This window comes from Lynx rufus, unplaced genomic scaffold, assembly GCF_022079265.1.
Source record: "Lynx rufus isolate CCGP_SWC_20201006 ecotype Redwood Valley unplaced genomic scaffold, mLynRuf1.p SCAF_5, whole genome shotgun sequence".
NCBI lineage: Eukaryota > Metazoa > Chordata > Mammalia > Carnivora > Felidae > Lynx > Lynx rufus.
Window position 1 is genome coordinate 4,108,470 of NW_025814867.1, and position 15,978 is coordinate 4,124,447.

The 15,978-nt window shown below is 45.1% G+C and overlaps 1 protein-coding gene across 6 annotated transcripts in view; it reads left to right on the forward strand.

The window, feature by feature from the left end:
- ARPP21 (cAMP regulated phosphoprotein 21) overlaps positions 1-15,978 on the forward strand; it is a 155,648-nt gene that overhangs the window by 36,722 nt on the left and 102,948 nt on the right. For all 6 annotated transcript variants that reach the window (XM_047099154.1, XM_047099151.1, XM_047099155.1 and 3 more), the window contains exons 2-9: positions 2,896-3,069; positions 4,843-5,009; positions 6,066-6,107; positions 6,878-6,967; positions 10,965-11,109; positions 12,518-12,596; positions 13,294-13,353; positions 14,080-14,220. In XM_047099154.1, the coding sequence (XP_046955110.1) occupies positions 4,881-5,009; positions 6,066-6,107; positions 6,878-6,967; positions 10,965-11,109; positions 12,518-12,596; positions 13,294-13,353; positions 14,080-14,220 (686 nt within the window). In that variant the 5' untranslated portion in view covers positions 2,896-3,069; positions 4,843-4,880. The remainder of the gene's footprint in view (positions 1-2,895; positions 3,070-4,842; positions 5,010-6,065; positions 6,108-6,877; positions 6,968-10,964; positions 11,110-12,517; positions 12,597-13,293; positions 13,354-14,079; positions 14,221-15,978) is intronic.

Genomic DNA, 15,978 nt, shown 5'->3' on the forward strand with positions numbered 1-15,978 from the left:
CAGTTTGCAAGGGGCATCTGTTTGCAGAGGTTGGACCAGCTTAAAATAAAAAATAAGGGATGATGCATTAGGGCAGAAATATTTCAATTGTTCCAGTAAATCAGTGTTGATTGTGTTATTTCATCATCTGGTGCCTCTATTGATTTGAAATAAGATGAGCCATCCTGTGTTAATTATTAGTAAAAGGATGATGAGGAAAGTAACTAATAAAGGGACCTTCCTGACTTGCTAGGAGAATTCCACGTTAATTTCCTATTTTAGATATCCCCTGAGAACTAAATCACTCCTGGAAGTTGAATCTAATCCGGATCTCTCACCACATGACAGCCCAGTGGTTATGTCTTGCTCCCCTCTCCCTGTCTTTCTCATCCCCATGATCCCACAGTTGCTATTATTTTCAACTCGGAAGTAAGCTCGAGAAGAAAACCTAAATATAATGTGAAACGGTAATGATTTTACTCATTTTCCACATCGTAAACATCTGACAGCCTTGTTGATCAATTTCCTATAGCTTGTCTTACAAGCGATTGACTGCCTTTGCGACATACTATCCCCTAAATTATGCTTAAAATGTTATTTCCACTGAAAGAACTATAGTAACGTTTATTTTGTGCATTTGTACAGAGTCTCCTTTTTCTCCCCACCCCCCAAGCCCACTATCACAATTGAAACTTGGCCAGAATATCCATTACTCAAATGTTGGATGAAAGATAACTTGGTAAAAATAGTTTTGCTCTCTTGTGAGAATGGGGGAAATTTGAACAGATTATGATTAAATAGCCATGGAAGAGTCGGGTAGCTTGGCGAACAGAAAGCCGGAGTAGGGTTGATTTCCTGGCACTGCTTTCTTAGCAAAGAGAACAATTTTAATCAGTTACAAAAATATTTGTGATCCGTATGTTCCTCTGCTCATCCCCATCTGCCCATATTCTCTTTTATCTCGGGTAGATGATAACTTTATGATTCAGGCGTGCAAGAATAATACCTCGCTGACTTTGGAGCTCGGTGCTATTTCAAAACGTGTCCTGGTAATTACGCCACACACACACACACACACACACACACACACACACACACGCATCCAGGCTGTTCCCGCTTTGGGTTGGTTACGTGAATACCAGTTTGTTCTTCCTCTTTCTTCGTGGAAAGAATAATATCTTGTAGCCACCTGCTGGGGCTGGAATAATGCATCCGAGGCTTAGATTTGAAAACTACGTTGCCATTCACCTGCTGGATTAAATGCCACTTTGCAAATATGAGGATCAGAGAAGGAAGACCAAAAGATCGCGGTGATCGTTGAAAACTTCATTTTCTCTGGGAAAAGGAAAACAGAAGCCACAGAACATGTGGTAATGCCATCCATCACTGGTGCCTATTCTGAGACATATTAGATAATGGGCTGGTTACTTAAATAGATCCTAATTGTAAGACGTGTTGACTTCTATTTAATATCGGGCGTTAGCCAAGTGGCCGTGGTGAAACCGGTCGAAATTGAAAACTTGAAATGACTGTTGATGAGCGATCCGTTTTTGCCCTAAATGCACGTTTGCTTCTCTCTCATAGCTGCATGGTGTTTAGCAACAAAAGAAGCATCGGAAAGCCGACTTGGCCGTTGTAATAAGACAGGAATGAGACTAGAAATCACTGACTCCGTCAGTGATCCCGCTTTCAACAGTTGTTCCCCCCCTTGCACAACAAATGGTGTTGTAATCCAATATGTTGTCCTTAGAGCCACGGTAAAATCTGGTGAGGAGCCAACTGTGCTCATTGAAACTTGGGGCGGGCGGGGGGGGGGGGGGGCGGGTGCGGCCCGGGAAAGGCAGCGAGCGTTTCTCAACTCGGGACGCAACAACTGAGCTGCAGTCGGGTGTTTGCAAAGATGGGCGTACGATGGGGAGAAGTGTCCGTGCAGTTGGGAGTTCGCAGGCGTGCCCCAGGGTTGCCGCGGAAGGGAGAGCTACCCATGCTTGGTTTTTTTGGCAAACGTCCGCAGGGATCCGTCTCTGGGTTTGCGTTCGAGCTGCCTTTGCTGCCCCCCCCCCCCCCGTAGCAGTTGTGAGAAAGAGAAAATGCACACGAGAGCGAGGGGTTGTTTCCAACGGGCTCCAAGTTTGCAAATCTGACAGCGTTTCTTTTGCTGTCAAACCGAGAGCCCGGCTGGTGGTGGCAATCCTGAGAGCCCAGCTGGTGGTGGCAATCCTGGCGGGGAGGGAGGGGAACGGGCAGAGACTGTGCTCAACTGCCCAAGGAGAGTATTAGGAATTCTTCGTGCCAGACTGGAAGTCGGGAGGGCACGAGTGCTCTCAGCCCTGCCACGGTGAAAGTTTTCTTTTTTCTTTTCTCTTTCTTTCTTTCTTTCTTCCTTTCTTTCTTTCTTAACTGTTACAGCCAATGCTCGCTAAATCAAAATCTTCAAGTACGCTTCATTAAAAAGGAGGCACGGAAACGGCATTAGACTATATGATACTCATCTACGATTGAAGCAAAGAGCCTTTGGTCTTTTAAAAAAGGAGGCAAGACTTTCAGCTCACGGGGTGCCCTGGATGTTCATTGAGGCAGACACACGAACTGGTTGTTGGTTTTTTGTTTTTTTCCTTTAATATAAAGTGCGAGATTTCACTAAAAAAGGTTAAAATTGAAGTGAGTAATCTTCGGCGCATAATGCAATCGTTAATTTTAGCTCCCTGCGTGGGTGCCGCTCTGACTTGAACAGTCGGGCTGTAGCCTTCGTTAGAGAAGAAGCAGGCAGCCCGAGACAGGTGGGGCTGATCGAGCCGTGAACGTGATTTGCTGGAAGCTGGTCATTAGCGTTAGAAATCGGGTCCGATTGTTTTGGTCGTTCGCCCCGCCGTGACCGTTGCCATTATGACTATTGACTTCTCGTCTTTCTTTCAGGTTGACGATGGGTCACGCCGTGTAAGGGAATCGCAGGGAGATGGGCATTCTGAACTGTTAATGGGGACATGGGACTCCAGTTGTCTCTGATCACTGGTGTGGATTTTCCCGGGGTAGAGCGACAGAAGCCGCCAGTAAGTCGCCAAGACCTACGTCAGGAGCTCTGCACGAAAGGTAAAGGCCTCGTTGTCTGGCTGTCAGCTCATCTGTATTTTGTTACTGTCTAAACGTGTGCCAAGAAGAGGTCCGTGAGTGTAACCACTACAGACATCTATGACAGGGACTCAACTGGCTTAGAGTCTATAAAGTTAGTAGAGCTCTCGATCTGTTCCTTCCATTTTAAAGTTGGTCACAATCTCCTTTCTCGTTGAAAGGCTTTGAAGAAAGAGTCGGGGCCACGGAAGTCCCATCGCCTCCCCCTACCCAGTAGGTTGAGAAACACGGTGTTTGCCCTCGAGAAACAACCTTCGTTAGCCACACACGTAGCCCAGCCAGTGTCACTAAAGTGTGAGGCGTCCGTCCGAATACGCCGGATGGAAGATCCTAAAGCCTCCTCCGACTCGAAAGCATTGCTCACCAGTAACTCACAGACTCGAGTCCCAGCCTTTGGGCAAGTCTTCCTTTGGCATTCCCATAATCCTTTGCTGAGGAAGCCTGCGTTGTTTTTAAAGATATCATTAGGTGCCATCTGTTCTGTCACGGCGGATCTTAGCAGATTTGCCACAGAAGTTGCTGTGGTCGAGATTTTTCTCACGCTCCCTCTATGCAGTGGGAAGTCAAGTGCCTGAATTTAGTAAATGGTCATTAAACACTCCCAGGGAAACGTTACCACGTTACCACCGTTGTGTCCGATAATAATCACCGTGGTAATGAGCGGTAGGAGGACAGCCCTCCCTTTGGGGGAATTTTGGGGAAGAACTTTTGTGGACGGATGGACTTGCTGGGTCACGGTGTCTTTCCTTCTCGTTTTCTTTTTCCTTCCTTCACTCCTTCCGTATTTCTTTCCTCCCTCTCCTCTGCGTTTTTTCTCACATCTTAACAAAAAACGAGAAAAACCGAGGGGGAAGTAAATGCTCAGTCATTCGTGCCCATCAGGAAGGGGAAGGGTCAGGGGTGGTATGAGGTCGGGGGACAAAAGATAGTAACAGGCTCTCCCTTTGGAAAGCCATTTCCAGTGTCCATGTAGTGGTCTAGTGTGAGCCCCGAGGAGCAGGGCTCAGTGGCCATAGCTTCATTAGAACTGCCTTCCAGAGACTTCCTTCTACAGGGTCGGGGCAGCCCCAGCGGCTGGCGGGAGCCTGGGAGAGCACTTTTGCCTTCAATAATGGAGCTGTCAGTTTGAAGCCGGACAGCGTTGGCCCTGAAAGTGTTATTGCCAAATTTAGATGCCGTGTACGAACGGAATCCTTACCTCTTCGGTTGCTTTTTGCCCCTCGCACGGCGTCCTGTATTCCCCGTGCCTGGGAAAGCGTGCCTCCGGTTGAAAACTCGCAAATACTTTTCAAATCGTCTGGGGCCTGCCGCCCAACACCCAGAGCACCCCGTGACTCAGCGGCGGAGGGTCGTTTCTTCCAAGAGTTGGACGGAGACTCTGTTTCTCTTTCTCCCCTGCTTGGTCGTGGGGCATAGGGACTGGTAGATGTGTGGGAGTTCCGCGTCTCCACCTAAGATTTGTCGATCCCTTTTGATGGCAAGGTGTGTATTCGCAAGCGTGTGTGTGTATGGGTGCGGAGGGGGTGTGGAGAGGGCGCCCGAATCTGCCTCTCGCGTTTGCCTTGGGTACTGGATTTGATCTGGCTTCGTCGTTCTCCCCTTGTGTCACAGTGACAGAGCCGCCCGAGTCGCTCATTTGAATTCGAATACAAAAGGAGACATGAAATGCCACGGGAATAACAGTCAAGGCTCTACAGTGCGCTGACTTTACGTTCTGACTTCTTCACCTCGTAGGGCATCGAACCTTGTGATTTTAATTTGCGTCCGGGAGGATGTCCGAGCCAGGAGACCTGAATCCGGCCATCGTGGAGGAAGGCGGGACTGAGCAGGACTCGGCCACCCCAGAGAATGGCATTGTGAAATCCGAGAGTCTGGATGAAGAGGAGAAACTCGAATTGCAGGTGAGCCTGGAAACCTAGTCTCTCGCACAACTGGGTGCAGTTCCTTTCCTTTATTTTCGGAGCGCTTGGGAGGTTTTTCCTTTTTTTTTTTTTTTTTCTTCTTTCTTTTCTTTGTCTCCACTGGAGAGTTTGACTACGAAATGAATAGGAAATCCATAAAGCTAATCCTCTCCTTTCCTAATTATTAATTACTTTTTCTTCCCGAGCAAAACGTGCTCCGGAATGCCCTTTGAAATGAAAGCAAGGGCCAGAGATCCTCTTTGAGGACTGAATTTGCACACGGCATCTCCAGAGTGATTTCCAGACCACCTCATGGCACTTGAGAAGGGTTTCTCCCTGAGGCAGCTTGAGGCTGGTTGAGACTTAAAAATGGATTTGCTCTTCCACGGAAAGCTGAAGACTCAGCTCATTATCATGAGACTAAGAAAAATCTAAGGCGTGAGCTCTGTGGACCTTTGAGGGCAGGCTAAGATTCAGTTCATATGAGCCAACCAACCTAAGCCCTAGAATTCACAGCCAGGGAGAGAGAGAGAGAGGGCGAGAGGAACAGAGACAGAGAGAAAGCCCTAGAAAAGGGCAGGCCAGGGACGGAGGGGGGTATTGGGGCTGTTGGGAGTGACTGACAGTACCGAAAAGGTGATATGATTAAATACACCATGATTTATGAGAGAAGGAGATTTGGTGGAGGGAAAACCAACTGTATTTGCAAATAGCCTGTATTGATTTTCTTTGAACCAAACTACAATAGTGTTCATTCTTTTTATGTACCAGTGAACAAAGGCAGATAACCACATAATGGCCAAAAGCCTTCAAGGTCAGCTTTCCCCCCCATGCATAGCTGCTCTAAGGAGAAGGAGCTAAAAGTTAAAAAGGTCAAAAGTTGGGGGGAGAGGGGGAGGGGAGTCCTTCTCAGTGGTTATAAGACCTTATTGTTCCTATTGATTTCTGGACTCTAGTGACACCTCTCTCTCTCTCTGTCTTTCTCTCTCTCTCTCTCTCTCTCTGGTTGTTGGTTTACTGTCTGTTTGTTTGTTTTACTTTGTTTCCAACACACAGAGGCGGCTGGCAGCTCAGAACCAAGAAAGAAGAAAATCCAAGGTAGGATTCTGGAGATTCCACATTGACGTGATATCACGGATGTCAGTTGCATAGTCTACACTGGGGTGAAAAGATTTGCCGACAGTTCAAACAGTCGCGTGTGGATCGTGGCTCTCCTGGTCCTGCCCGCTTGGAAGGGGGTCCTGTTGACACTTGTCTTTTCTCCCTGGCTCCGTAGGCTTTGCAATTAGAGCGCTTAGTGTTCACGTGGCCGCAAATGTGTGTATCTGATCCTGTTTTTCACAATTGCAGATTTGAGAGTGCCTTACACAGTGAGCCCCGGCTTGTTTGGCTGTCCTTTTGCGCGACACCTGGGGCAGACGTTTTAGTCGCCCCGGTGGATTTCTCCCTCGAAGTAAACAGGTGCCGGTGTTTCGATCCCGTTCCTCGTCTTCTGAAGCATCGTTTCCATTCAGATCCCTCCCAAACTCAGTGTTAGTTCCGTCATCTCTTCCTCCTTAGACGATCAGGAGATGGCAGCAAGGCATTCTTTGTATGTTTCCGACGTGATGGGCACAGTTTGCTAAAAGCGTTCCTTCCTTACGTCCACGCAGTCACGTCCTCCTCCTCCTGCGTCCCCACCAACCCAGGGGGCTCAGTCTGGGAGCCAAGGCACACAGACAGCACTGAGCCCCCAGTTCGAAGCTCGGTGTCCGAAGTCTGACTTGGGGGTGTCCTGTGAAGGGGGGGGAGACGATTTGACAGCCGGAGGACGTCTTCTGCTTGTTGTCTTTATTTTCCTGTCCTTGCCTCTTCTCTCCCCTCCCCAGTCAGGAGCGGGAAAAGGTAAACTGACTCGCAGCCTTGCTGTCTGTGAAGAATCCTCGGCCCGGCCAGGGGGAGAAAGTCTTCAGGACCAGGTACATACCCCCTGTCATTTCCATTAGCTGCACGAATGGGATCTCTCTTGGTGTGCGTGTGCATGAGTGGAAAGCTGGCACTCCGCACTGGTTTGGGGGAGAAAAGAAAGATAATCAAAGGAAGAAAGAGTTTGCTGGCTTCGTCCCCCGTTGATGAGCTATGCTAAACTAGCTGAACAGTGTGTCACAGAGTGTTACGTTTGTTTTTTTCCAGACTCTCTGAAAACTGCAAATGGGAAGGAATGTCAAAAGAATTTAGATAAAACACTTAAAAAGTAAGCACGGTAGTGCTGAGTTTCCTCAAAGGCTCTCTCTTGATAAGACTGAACCAAATACAGTCCTTAGTGTCCACTCTCCTTCCTTCTGGGACGTTCTTACCTCTCACTTCCCAAATGCACTTGCCTATAAGAAACACAACTCTTGGCTCTTACAAAACTTTAGAAATAGTGAATAAGGTGCATTGAGCTTTGGAGACCTATTTTAAAGGACTTTGGTAGAGATTTCTGAATCCTGGAACAATTGGCCAGAAGTGAATCCGAGCTGGTGGTGAATTTCATATTATTAAATTTATAGGAATTTAATATTCTCCTCTATCGCTGTGGGTCCTTCCACTTAGGTTTGCTCCTTACAGCGAGACTATCGGGGTCAGAAAATTCACATTCTGACGAAACCCTCCCGTGACAAAACGGGAACTTCATATCGTATTTATTTTTGTTTGCCTTTTAGGCATCGTATCCGCTTTTATAAAAAAATAGTCTAGCTGCCGAAATGTTCCTTGCTTTTTCAGAGGCTGAGAGAAGCCCAGACAAAAGTAAAAGGATTTATCTGAGCCCAGGGGAGAGAAAATTGATTAAGATATCATTGTTTTTGTTTGCTTTTGTTGGCTTTCCTCTTTTTACTTTAATTGAAATACTCTAAATTCTCCTCGTGGATGCAGAGAGCATTGAGAGCACTTTCTTTAAAAGGACCAAAAATAAATACCTTATAGATTTTGTCCTAAGAGTATTTTTTTTCCCCCAGCTTCGTTTTCTCAATATGCCACTCATGTCGTAAGGCGTAGACAGGCTGTCTTTCTCTAGCCATCACTATGTTTCATACACAAGCTTTATTTTACCTGGGCTCTGAGAAGTGTGTGGCTTTCCTTCAGCATTTTACACGTGCTTCTATTTTTCATGGAGATTGAAAAGGGGAAATAACGCGAATATCCCGGCTTGTGTTCTTAAATGTTGATCGACGGCTTGTAACGTACCACACGCGATATATGTTAACTCTGCAAAATGACAGACTCTGGGAGAAGTCATGCCCCCGGTTGTCCCCCACTCCTAACACCCGACAGAGGAGGACAGCCTTTGTAGACTTAATCTGCTCTTCGTCCCATTTGACGAGGTACCAGGAGGAAATTTTTAAAGAGATCATCTGTACTGTAGAGCCCGTCCTGGACCTGAGTCCGGTTTCTCCATACGATTGGTGCAGAGAATTAAGAGGCCAAGGGTGCTCTGTTCCCGCTGGTTTCAAGCTCAGTGGCCAAGACTAGCTTTGTAGGAGAGGTTTAGAGCTTGCGCACCCCTCTTGGGGCTGGCTGAGGGGAGGCGGGAGCAGACGGCCAATAGGAAATACCCAGACCACGCGTGTTAGTGAGTGGGCACGTTCCTTTTTAGAGAGTAAAGAAGCAGACCTTTGAGCTTACATGCGATGCCTGCATTAGGTACCACCGGCACTTACAAAACGTGGGAACTGAATCCCAGAGAACCCCGGCAGAGGTATACATTTATACGGATTGTATTGCTTCCCTAATATTTGTATATTCACAGTACTTGGAAAACTGCCTTCATTTTCCTGTGTGGGGAAAGACTCTTGCTACCTGTATTACTTGATCTCAGACCCATAGCTGACGGTTCAGTCTGTCCTTCAGTTAAAGGAGCTTTGCTTTCCAAATGTTCTACGATTTACCTACCAGTGTATTACTGTGACTTGAATCATTCTTTTACTGTTGTTGGATATAAACTTATCCTGTACCGATGTATCAATTAATACCTGTATTTTATTATTGAGCATATCAATAAAAATATTAAAAAATAACAGATTGTTTTTTACCAACTCTATAGCACTTTTGTGTGTTCTTTCAACACCATAATGTATGCTGATGCCTAGAAAAGCGAGGTATTTTCCCGAGAATAGTGTTTGTCCACACGTGACGTGAGTTTGTACATTTTTTCTTTTTTTTTTGGTGGAGGATGCTTTTTAGCCTCTGCTCTTGTGTGTATGCTTCCAACCCTCTCTGATCGTAGCTGCAAACTGACAGAGGCAGGGGATGCAGTCGGTTTTGGAGAAGCAAGGAGACCACTCCCATGGCCTGGTGCCCTCAGTTCCCCCTCCTGATCAACTATTGAACTGAGCCTTCCCCGCCCCCGACTGTATTCCCTTGAAGCAGAAACGTTCCAGCTGCTCCCTTAGCCAGTAGAAGCAAATCAAGACCTTAAAATCTGCCTGAACCTTTGCAGACTAAGACATTTCTGTCCCAAATCACATGCCAAAGAACCTATAATCAAGTTACACTCGGTGTTACGTATGTTGTGTAAGTGCACCCCGAGGGAAACACGTGGATGTCAGGAAATCTGGCTAAGATAAATATCTGTCATGAGAACGTGCTTGATTTCATCCTCCCTATCCTATGTCTTTCCAACCACGGTGTCTTTTTCTTCCAGCCAGGAGTTCACAAGGTAACCCCTCCTAAAAAACGAACTTGGTGTGGGAGGCCTTGTGTTACGCTTCTTAGATCAGGCAGGTTTACCAAGAACCCTAAGAATCCTAGGTCGGCCATAATTGGAGGGTGTGCAGGCCTCGATCTGGTCACGTGTATAGGAGCATTAGTTCAGTTTTTAGTGAGGAACACTGTTAGTCATCGGGGATATATTTTTTTAACGTCATAAATTTGAATGTCACGGTAGGAAAAAAAGCTTTCCCATCAAATGATCTCTTACATAAGCAAAAGTGGGCTTAATGTTGGTTAATTTGTCATAGTTTTAGTCATAGCTTGGGCTTGTCATAAAACTAAGCGATCTAATTTGGCTCATTCTTCTTCAAAACGGTGAACATACTATCAACCAAATGGCTGCTGCATGAGTTAAAACAAAATGAGCTGTTTCCAGCGCAAACGAAATAAATATAAAAGTGAATCCAGCTCCAGTCCTGTCAACAGTCAGTTGTATACCAAAGCATTGGTTCAAGAGAATTTTCCATTTTGGAAAGGGTTGACTGATGCGAAAATTAAAATACTAAATTGATGGACCAGATAGTTGTACCTCCCACCTTTTCTAAAAGGCAATGCTGATTGTAGCCATGTATTACGGTGACTTATCAATGGAGTTTGTACACGGTGTGTGATAAGAATCCGTGCCCAGGATTCCTGCATTTAGACAGCTTGGTTTTTCTCAGCAGTAGATATCCTTGTTTTGTGGTTCTAAGACAGACTTTTCAGTGCAAATCGGCTATTAAGGCCTTTATGTCTGTTCCATCTGTAAATATGATTCGTAATATCTGTCTGTCTGTCTTTGTGCAGATTTCTCCTGATAAGGGATTATAGAAAAGAACTCGGAAGGCTTCTTCTTCTTCTTCTTTTTTTTTGAGACGTGACAGTGGCTGTGATGCAAACTTACTGATAAGGAAATGGTTCCTAAGTGTTTAAAAATAAATCTGTAGGGAAAATAAGAGGTATGATCTAGGAGAAAGTGACTTGCTTCATGTGAATATTCATGAGGCCAAGTTCTAGTACGAGATGTTTCTCATGAACTCCCATTGACTTCTGAAGTTTAATTCACCTTAAAGGGCAATTATTTTTCTGACAGGTTGAATTTTTTACCATTTAAGAAAAAGAAAAAAAAAAAAAAAACCTGCTCCTGGCTTTCATTTTCCTGTATTTAATAACCTCTTTGCAAAATGGAAACCAGACAGAGATTCTTAAATCTGGCCCTAAATTATTATATTTTTTCCTCAACAGGAATCAATTCATTTACAGCTTTCCAGTTTTCCCAGCCTGCGAGAGGATGATAAATCTAGGAAAGATGACTCAGAAAGAGAAAAAGAAAAGGATAAAAACAAAGATAAAACCTCTGAAAAGCCCAAGATCAGAATGTTATCAAAAGGTGAATGTGAACATGTTTCCTTAACTTACTGAATTTGGACAGATCAGTAGTCACAGAGCACATCCTAGACTTACACACACATCTACCTGCCACCAAACTCTGCCCGTACTTTTCTGTGTGTACGTGTGTGTGTGTGTAAAAGGCGTGAACTCTATTTTCTTTCTGTTCGCGGTGTCATTATTTGTGGAGCCAGAAAGGTTATTTTTAGGATCCTTTATTTCTTTGGATTTTCATTTGGGTCTTCTATTTTCAGTGGTAACTTGGTGCACAGGAATGAGCATCAATCTCTTAATTCAGGTTTATTGGTCCAGTTAAGTTGGGCTGAGGAGCAGTAATGATACCTAGTTTTAGAGCTGCAGTTCCCTATTTATCTTAAAAGACAGACAGTGGATTAGCAATTCACAGCCAATGAGTGATAGTGTCCCCAAAGCACAGATGTATATACATCAGTGTCGATGGCATACGTGAGTAACATTGTATTTGGCACAAATGGATTTGGCCTCTGGCCACCCATATACTGCCACATAATGTCTCACCTAAAAAATACACGCTTCTCCTTCAATAAAGTTTTTCCAAGAACAAACAGCGCTTTGCCTTCTAAATCCCCGAACCGGTCTTCCAGACTTGCCTAATTGTTACAAAAGTACCACCACAACAAAAAAAGGAAACGCCAAGTAAAACAAAACTAAGTTAGGTTGAAATGAAGAATACCATGAGTAAATAGCTTTGCGGTAGACTTTTTCTTTCCTTTTCTTTTTTTCTTTTTTAAGCAACTGAGGCAGAATAGGGCATCTGCTACTCGTATGCTCTGTAACCATGTATCTGCTTCTACCGATGGCCTCTGTTACTGAAGATCTAAAACCCGAGGTGTAACAAGAGTAAAGAAGTACAGGTTAAATGGCTTTAGAAATTAAGCATTAGCCAGCATCAGAAGAGTTGAAAGACTTGGAGATTATTTAGTGCCCTCCTGTGTTTTGCACTGATTGATATTTAGACAGCCTTGCCACAGAACTTGTATTTTTTTTGCCTTCTCGGGGCTAAGAGAAAAGGGATTTCCTGGAATCCCAAACTCTCCAGAGTTCTCTCTGTGGGTCTGTCACGTGGAGGGGCCCCGCTGATGTACAGCAGGGAAGGAACACGTGACATTTCACCCCACCCACCTCCTACCTGACCGTGCCCACGCCCCATCCTGTGACAGCTGGATCTTTCCATACTCGGGATCTGCTGGGTTCCTCTGTCGCGAATCTGACTTTCATTCTGGTGTTACCCTGCCAGTTTGCTAGTTTCGAAACACGTCCCGTTCACGCCAGTAGCTTCACCTAAAATGTACCCAAGCAAGAGGGAAACATTGCTACCCCCCTTTTCCCCATCCGCATTCCTGACAACTCCATCCTGCTGTTTGTTTCAGATTGCAGCCAAGAATACACGGATTCTACTGGCATAGACTTGCATGAGTTTCTGATTAACACATTAAAGAATAATTCCAGGTAAATTATTAAATAAGCCTCTTATTTTTAGAAGAGTCGAGTGGACTATCGCAGAGTGGTTAGGGCGAACACTTTACAGAGTTGTAAGGTGCAGGCACCTTTTCTAAAGTCTTAAGCGTTCTTTTATATTTTTTCTGCGAATAGTTTGCATGTGTACTGCTTCTAGATACTCTTTTTTTTAAATATATGAAATTTATTGTCAAATTGCTTTCCATACGATGCTTATAGATAACTCTTGAGTCCTGGGTAGCTCTCCAGTGAATACGTTATAGTTTACGGGTTCTGCTTTCCTGGTCACAAAGAGATACGGATTAAGGGGGAAAGGACAGAGAACAAGAGTCAATGTCAACTAAGCCAAATTATGTTCCACTGCAGTTCTATAACTCTCTACTTGGGCTTTGCTCTGGTCCAGTTTCCTATTAATTTAAAATCTACAATGTGTCTGATATGTTTTATGGGCTTAATTCCTCATATGTCTGCAGTAACATAAAAACCACAGAAGTTTCAATGTTACAGGGAGAAATCATCTCCAGTGGAATGAGATCATACGTATACGGGCAGCACGTTCCAGAGAAGCGTTAAAGCTCTGGAGTCACGTACCTTCAAACCATCTCTGTCATACGTGCAAATGAACTTGTTTGGTCTTTGGGAATGGCCAGTCCGTCCGACCTTCTCATTTTTAACATTTATTTTGCAGGGACAGGATGATACTCTTGAAAATGGAGCAGGAGATTATTGATTTCATTGGTGACAACAAGTATGTTCCATTGCAAGGCGGGTTAATTTCTACGATGGGGTCTTGGTTTGGGCTTTGGGTTTAATGATGCGTTCTGGAAAGCCTGAGGGATAGATAAAACGTTACTTAATATGTTTGCCGACTTGGTGAGTGGGGATGCTGTTAGGGTTAGAAGCTATGTATCGATGGGGATTGTTGCTTGGACCATGTGTGTTTCTGCTTGTTAAGTTCCTGACAAAATGGCTATAAACAGGGGGCCGCTGATTAGCATAGAGTAGCTGTGACAAGAGGCAACCCTCTTCATTTTTATTATAGTTTTTTAATGGGCTCCAGCTGGCTGCAGTCAGTGATGCCTGGGCATAATTGCGCTGTTTTCTGTGTAAACCGTGTAACGACACATCTCCAGATAGGCATCTGCTGTCACATAGTATGTCATATCATTTGTCCTGGGCCTGGCTGTGCCGGTAAGGTATCACGGACTAGAAGAGAATACTTTCCAACGGACGTTAGGTTCTCTTTGCTGAGAGAAACGTGCAGCTATGAAACAAAGACACTTCTTGTAGCTTAATCGATAGATACATCATCAGCGGAAAAGTGTCCAGAAACGAGCACCTGAAATGTTGCCGAGGATGAACTAAGCCTAGCGGTTTGGACGGGGAAGGACTGGTTTTGTGTGTGTACCTGTAAAATGTACTACAGGCCGGAAACGCCAATGCTGATCCCACTCTGTCCTGTATTCCTTTCCAGTAATCATTATAAAAAGTTCCCTCAGATGTCATCCTACCAGAGGATGCTTGTCCATCGAGTGGCAGCTTACTTTGGGTTGGATCACAATGTGGATCAAACAGGGAAATCTGTTATCATCAACAAGACCAGCAACACAAGAATGTAAGCCCATCACCGTATTTATTTAGCGTTTCCTTTTTTCTCGCACGGCTTCGTTTATAAGAGCATGTTATACAATTCAACGTACGTGACATTTAAACTGTGCAGCGTTATTTATCTCTTGCACTTATCAGCAGCGTGTGGCATTTATCTGCAGAAGATTATTTGAGGACCAGGAAAGTTTGTACAATTGGGGCAATAAAGTGGATTTATCCCCAGAACTTTTGTATAGCTCCTGAAACATAATTTTCTCTCTTCTCTCGGTACTCCACGTGAGGGGGTGCATGGGTGGCTCAGGCGGTTAAGCAAGCACCTGACTCTCGATTTCGGCTCAGGTTATGGTCTCACGAAGCGTGAGATCGAGTCCCACGTCAGCCTCTGTGCTGACAGTGCAGAGCCTGCTTGCGATTCTCTCTCCCTCCCTCTCTCTCTGCCTCTTTCCCGCAAAATAAATACATACGTACATACACGCATACATACATAAATAAACAAATAAAACCATTTAAAAAACATACTCCATGTGATTACATCAAAAGAGCATGGAACATTTTATGTCAGAATATAACTCAAATTGAAAATAACGGACCTTTTAAAACCACAGTGACGTATCCAGGATAACTGTTCTTTTCTTCCTCTTTCTGGTTTGTCGGCCTCTGTCTTGCTGTAGTTTTTAGCGAGACCAAAAGCCCTGAACCCAGAGACAGAAATCCCACCCCCAGGACTCAATTCTTTTACTTACCGGCTGTGGGGCTTGAAACAAATCCGTTACAATCTGCCGCCTCCTTTTTTTGTTTGTTTGTTTTTCACCTGAGGAAGGAGAATGTTGAGCTCCATAGCTAAGCTCCAGATCTGAAAGGAAGATGTTTCTTTGTTTTTGCTCCTTAACGTGATGGTTTGCCTGTGTCTTCCTATCTTTCCATGGGCCCGTTGAGTCACCCAAAGCACAGCATGAGTAGCCATTGGCTTTGGAAATGTGGATCTGGCTGTCTTAAAGTGATGTCTGTGTCAAAGCCACTTCTCTAGCAAAATCCACGTTAAACTGAAAAACCGTCCCTCTGCGACACATTCTCCGAAGGCATCTGTGTATTATCGCTTATTTTTCCACAGTGAGCTTGGTGAGTTGTGCCAATGGCGTGGTTTTTAGGAGTGCCGTGTTAGTGGAGGGAGCCTCTGTGTTGGGTAGAGCAGTGTGGTTCAAACACTGTGTTTTCTGCTCACCAGAGAGGCTGGGCAAGTATGGCTGCAGACGAGGCCCTTTCTGTTCGCGGCGCTCGGTCGGTCCGTGTTCAGCAGAACGAGAGTGCGGGCCTACCCGCTTTCCGCTTTATCTGATTGCTGGCGCGTGGACCTCCGATCTTCAACCGTCATAGGAATGAAAGGTCACTGCCCTTTCATTCTTCATGGGTCCCCTCCCCATGGAGAATTCCTCGCTGTTGCTGTTTTCAGTCCCCATTCTGGCGTTTCTTACGACTCTCGGGTGCTGCAAGTGCAGAGACACATTGATCGCAAAATAGGCCAGCGGTGGATGGTTTTCTTTTTCTCTTTCCTCCTCTCTCTCCGTAGACCATAGCAGACATGGAAATGCCCGTAGGTCAAGTATAGCGTCCGACACAGGTTCAGCCAGTAGAGCGAGTGCATTTATTTATAATTTGCATTGATCTTTGCAGTCGCATGGTCATGAACATTAGCGCACGTGTTTGAGACCTGTTTTTAGGTCGGGTGGTTTTTGAGAAAATTGGCACTGTGTAAAGACTCTTGGTG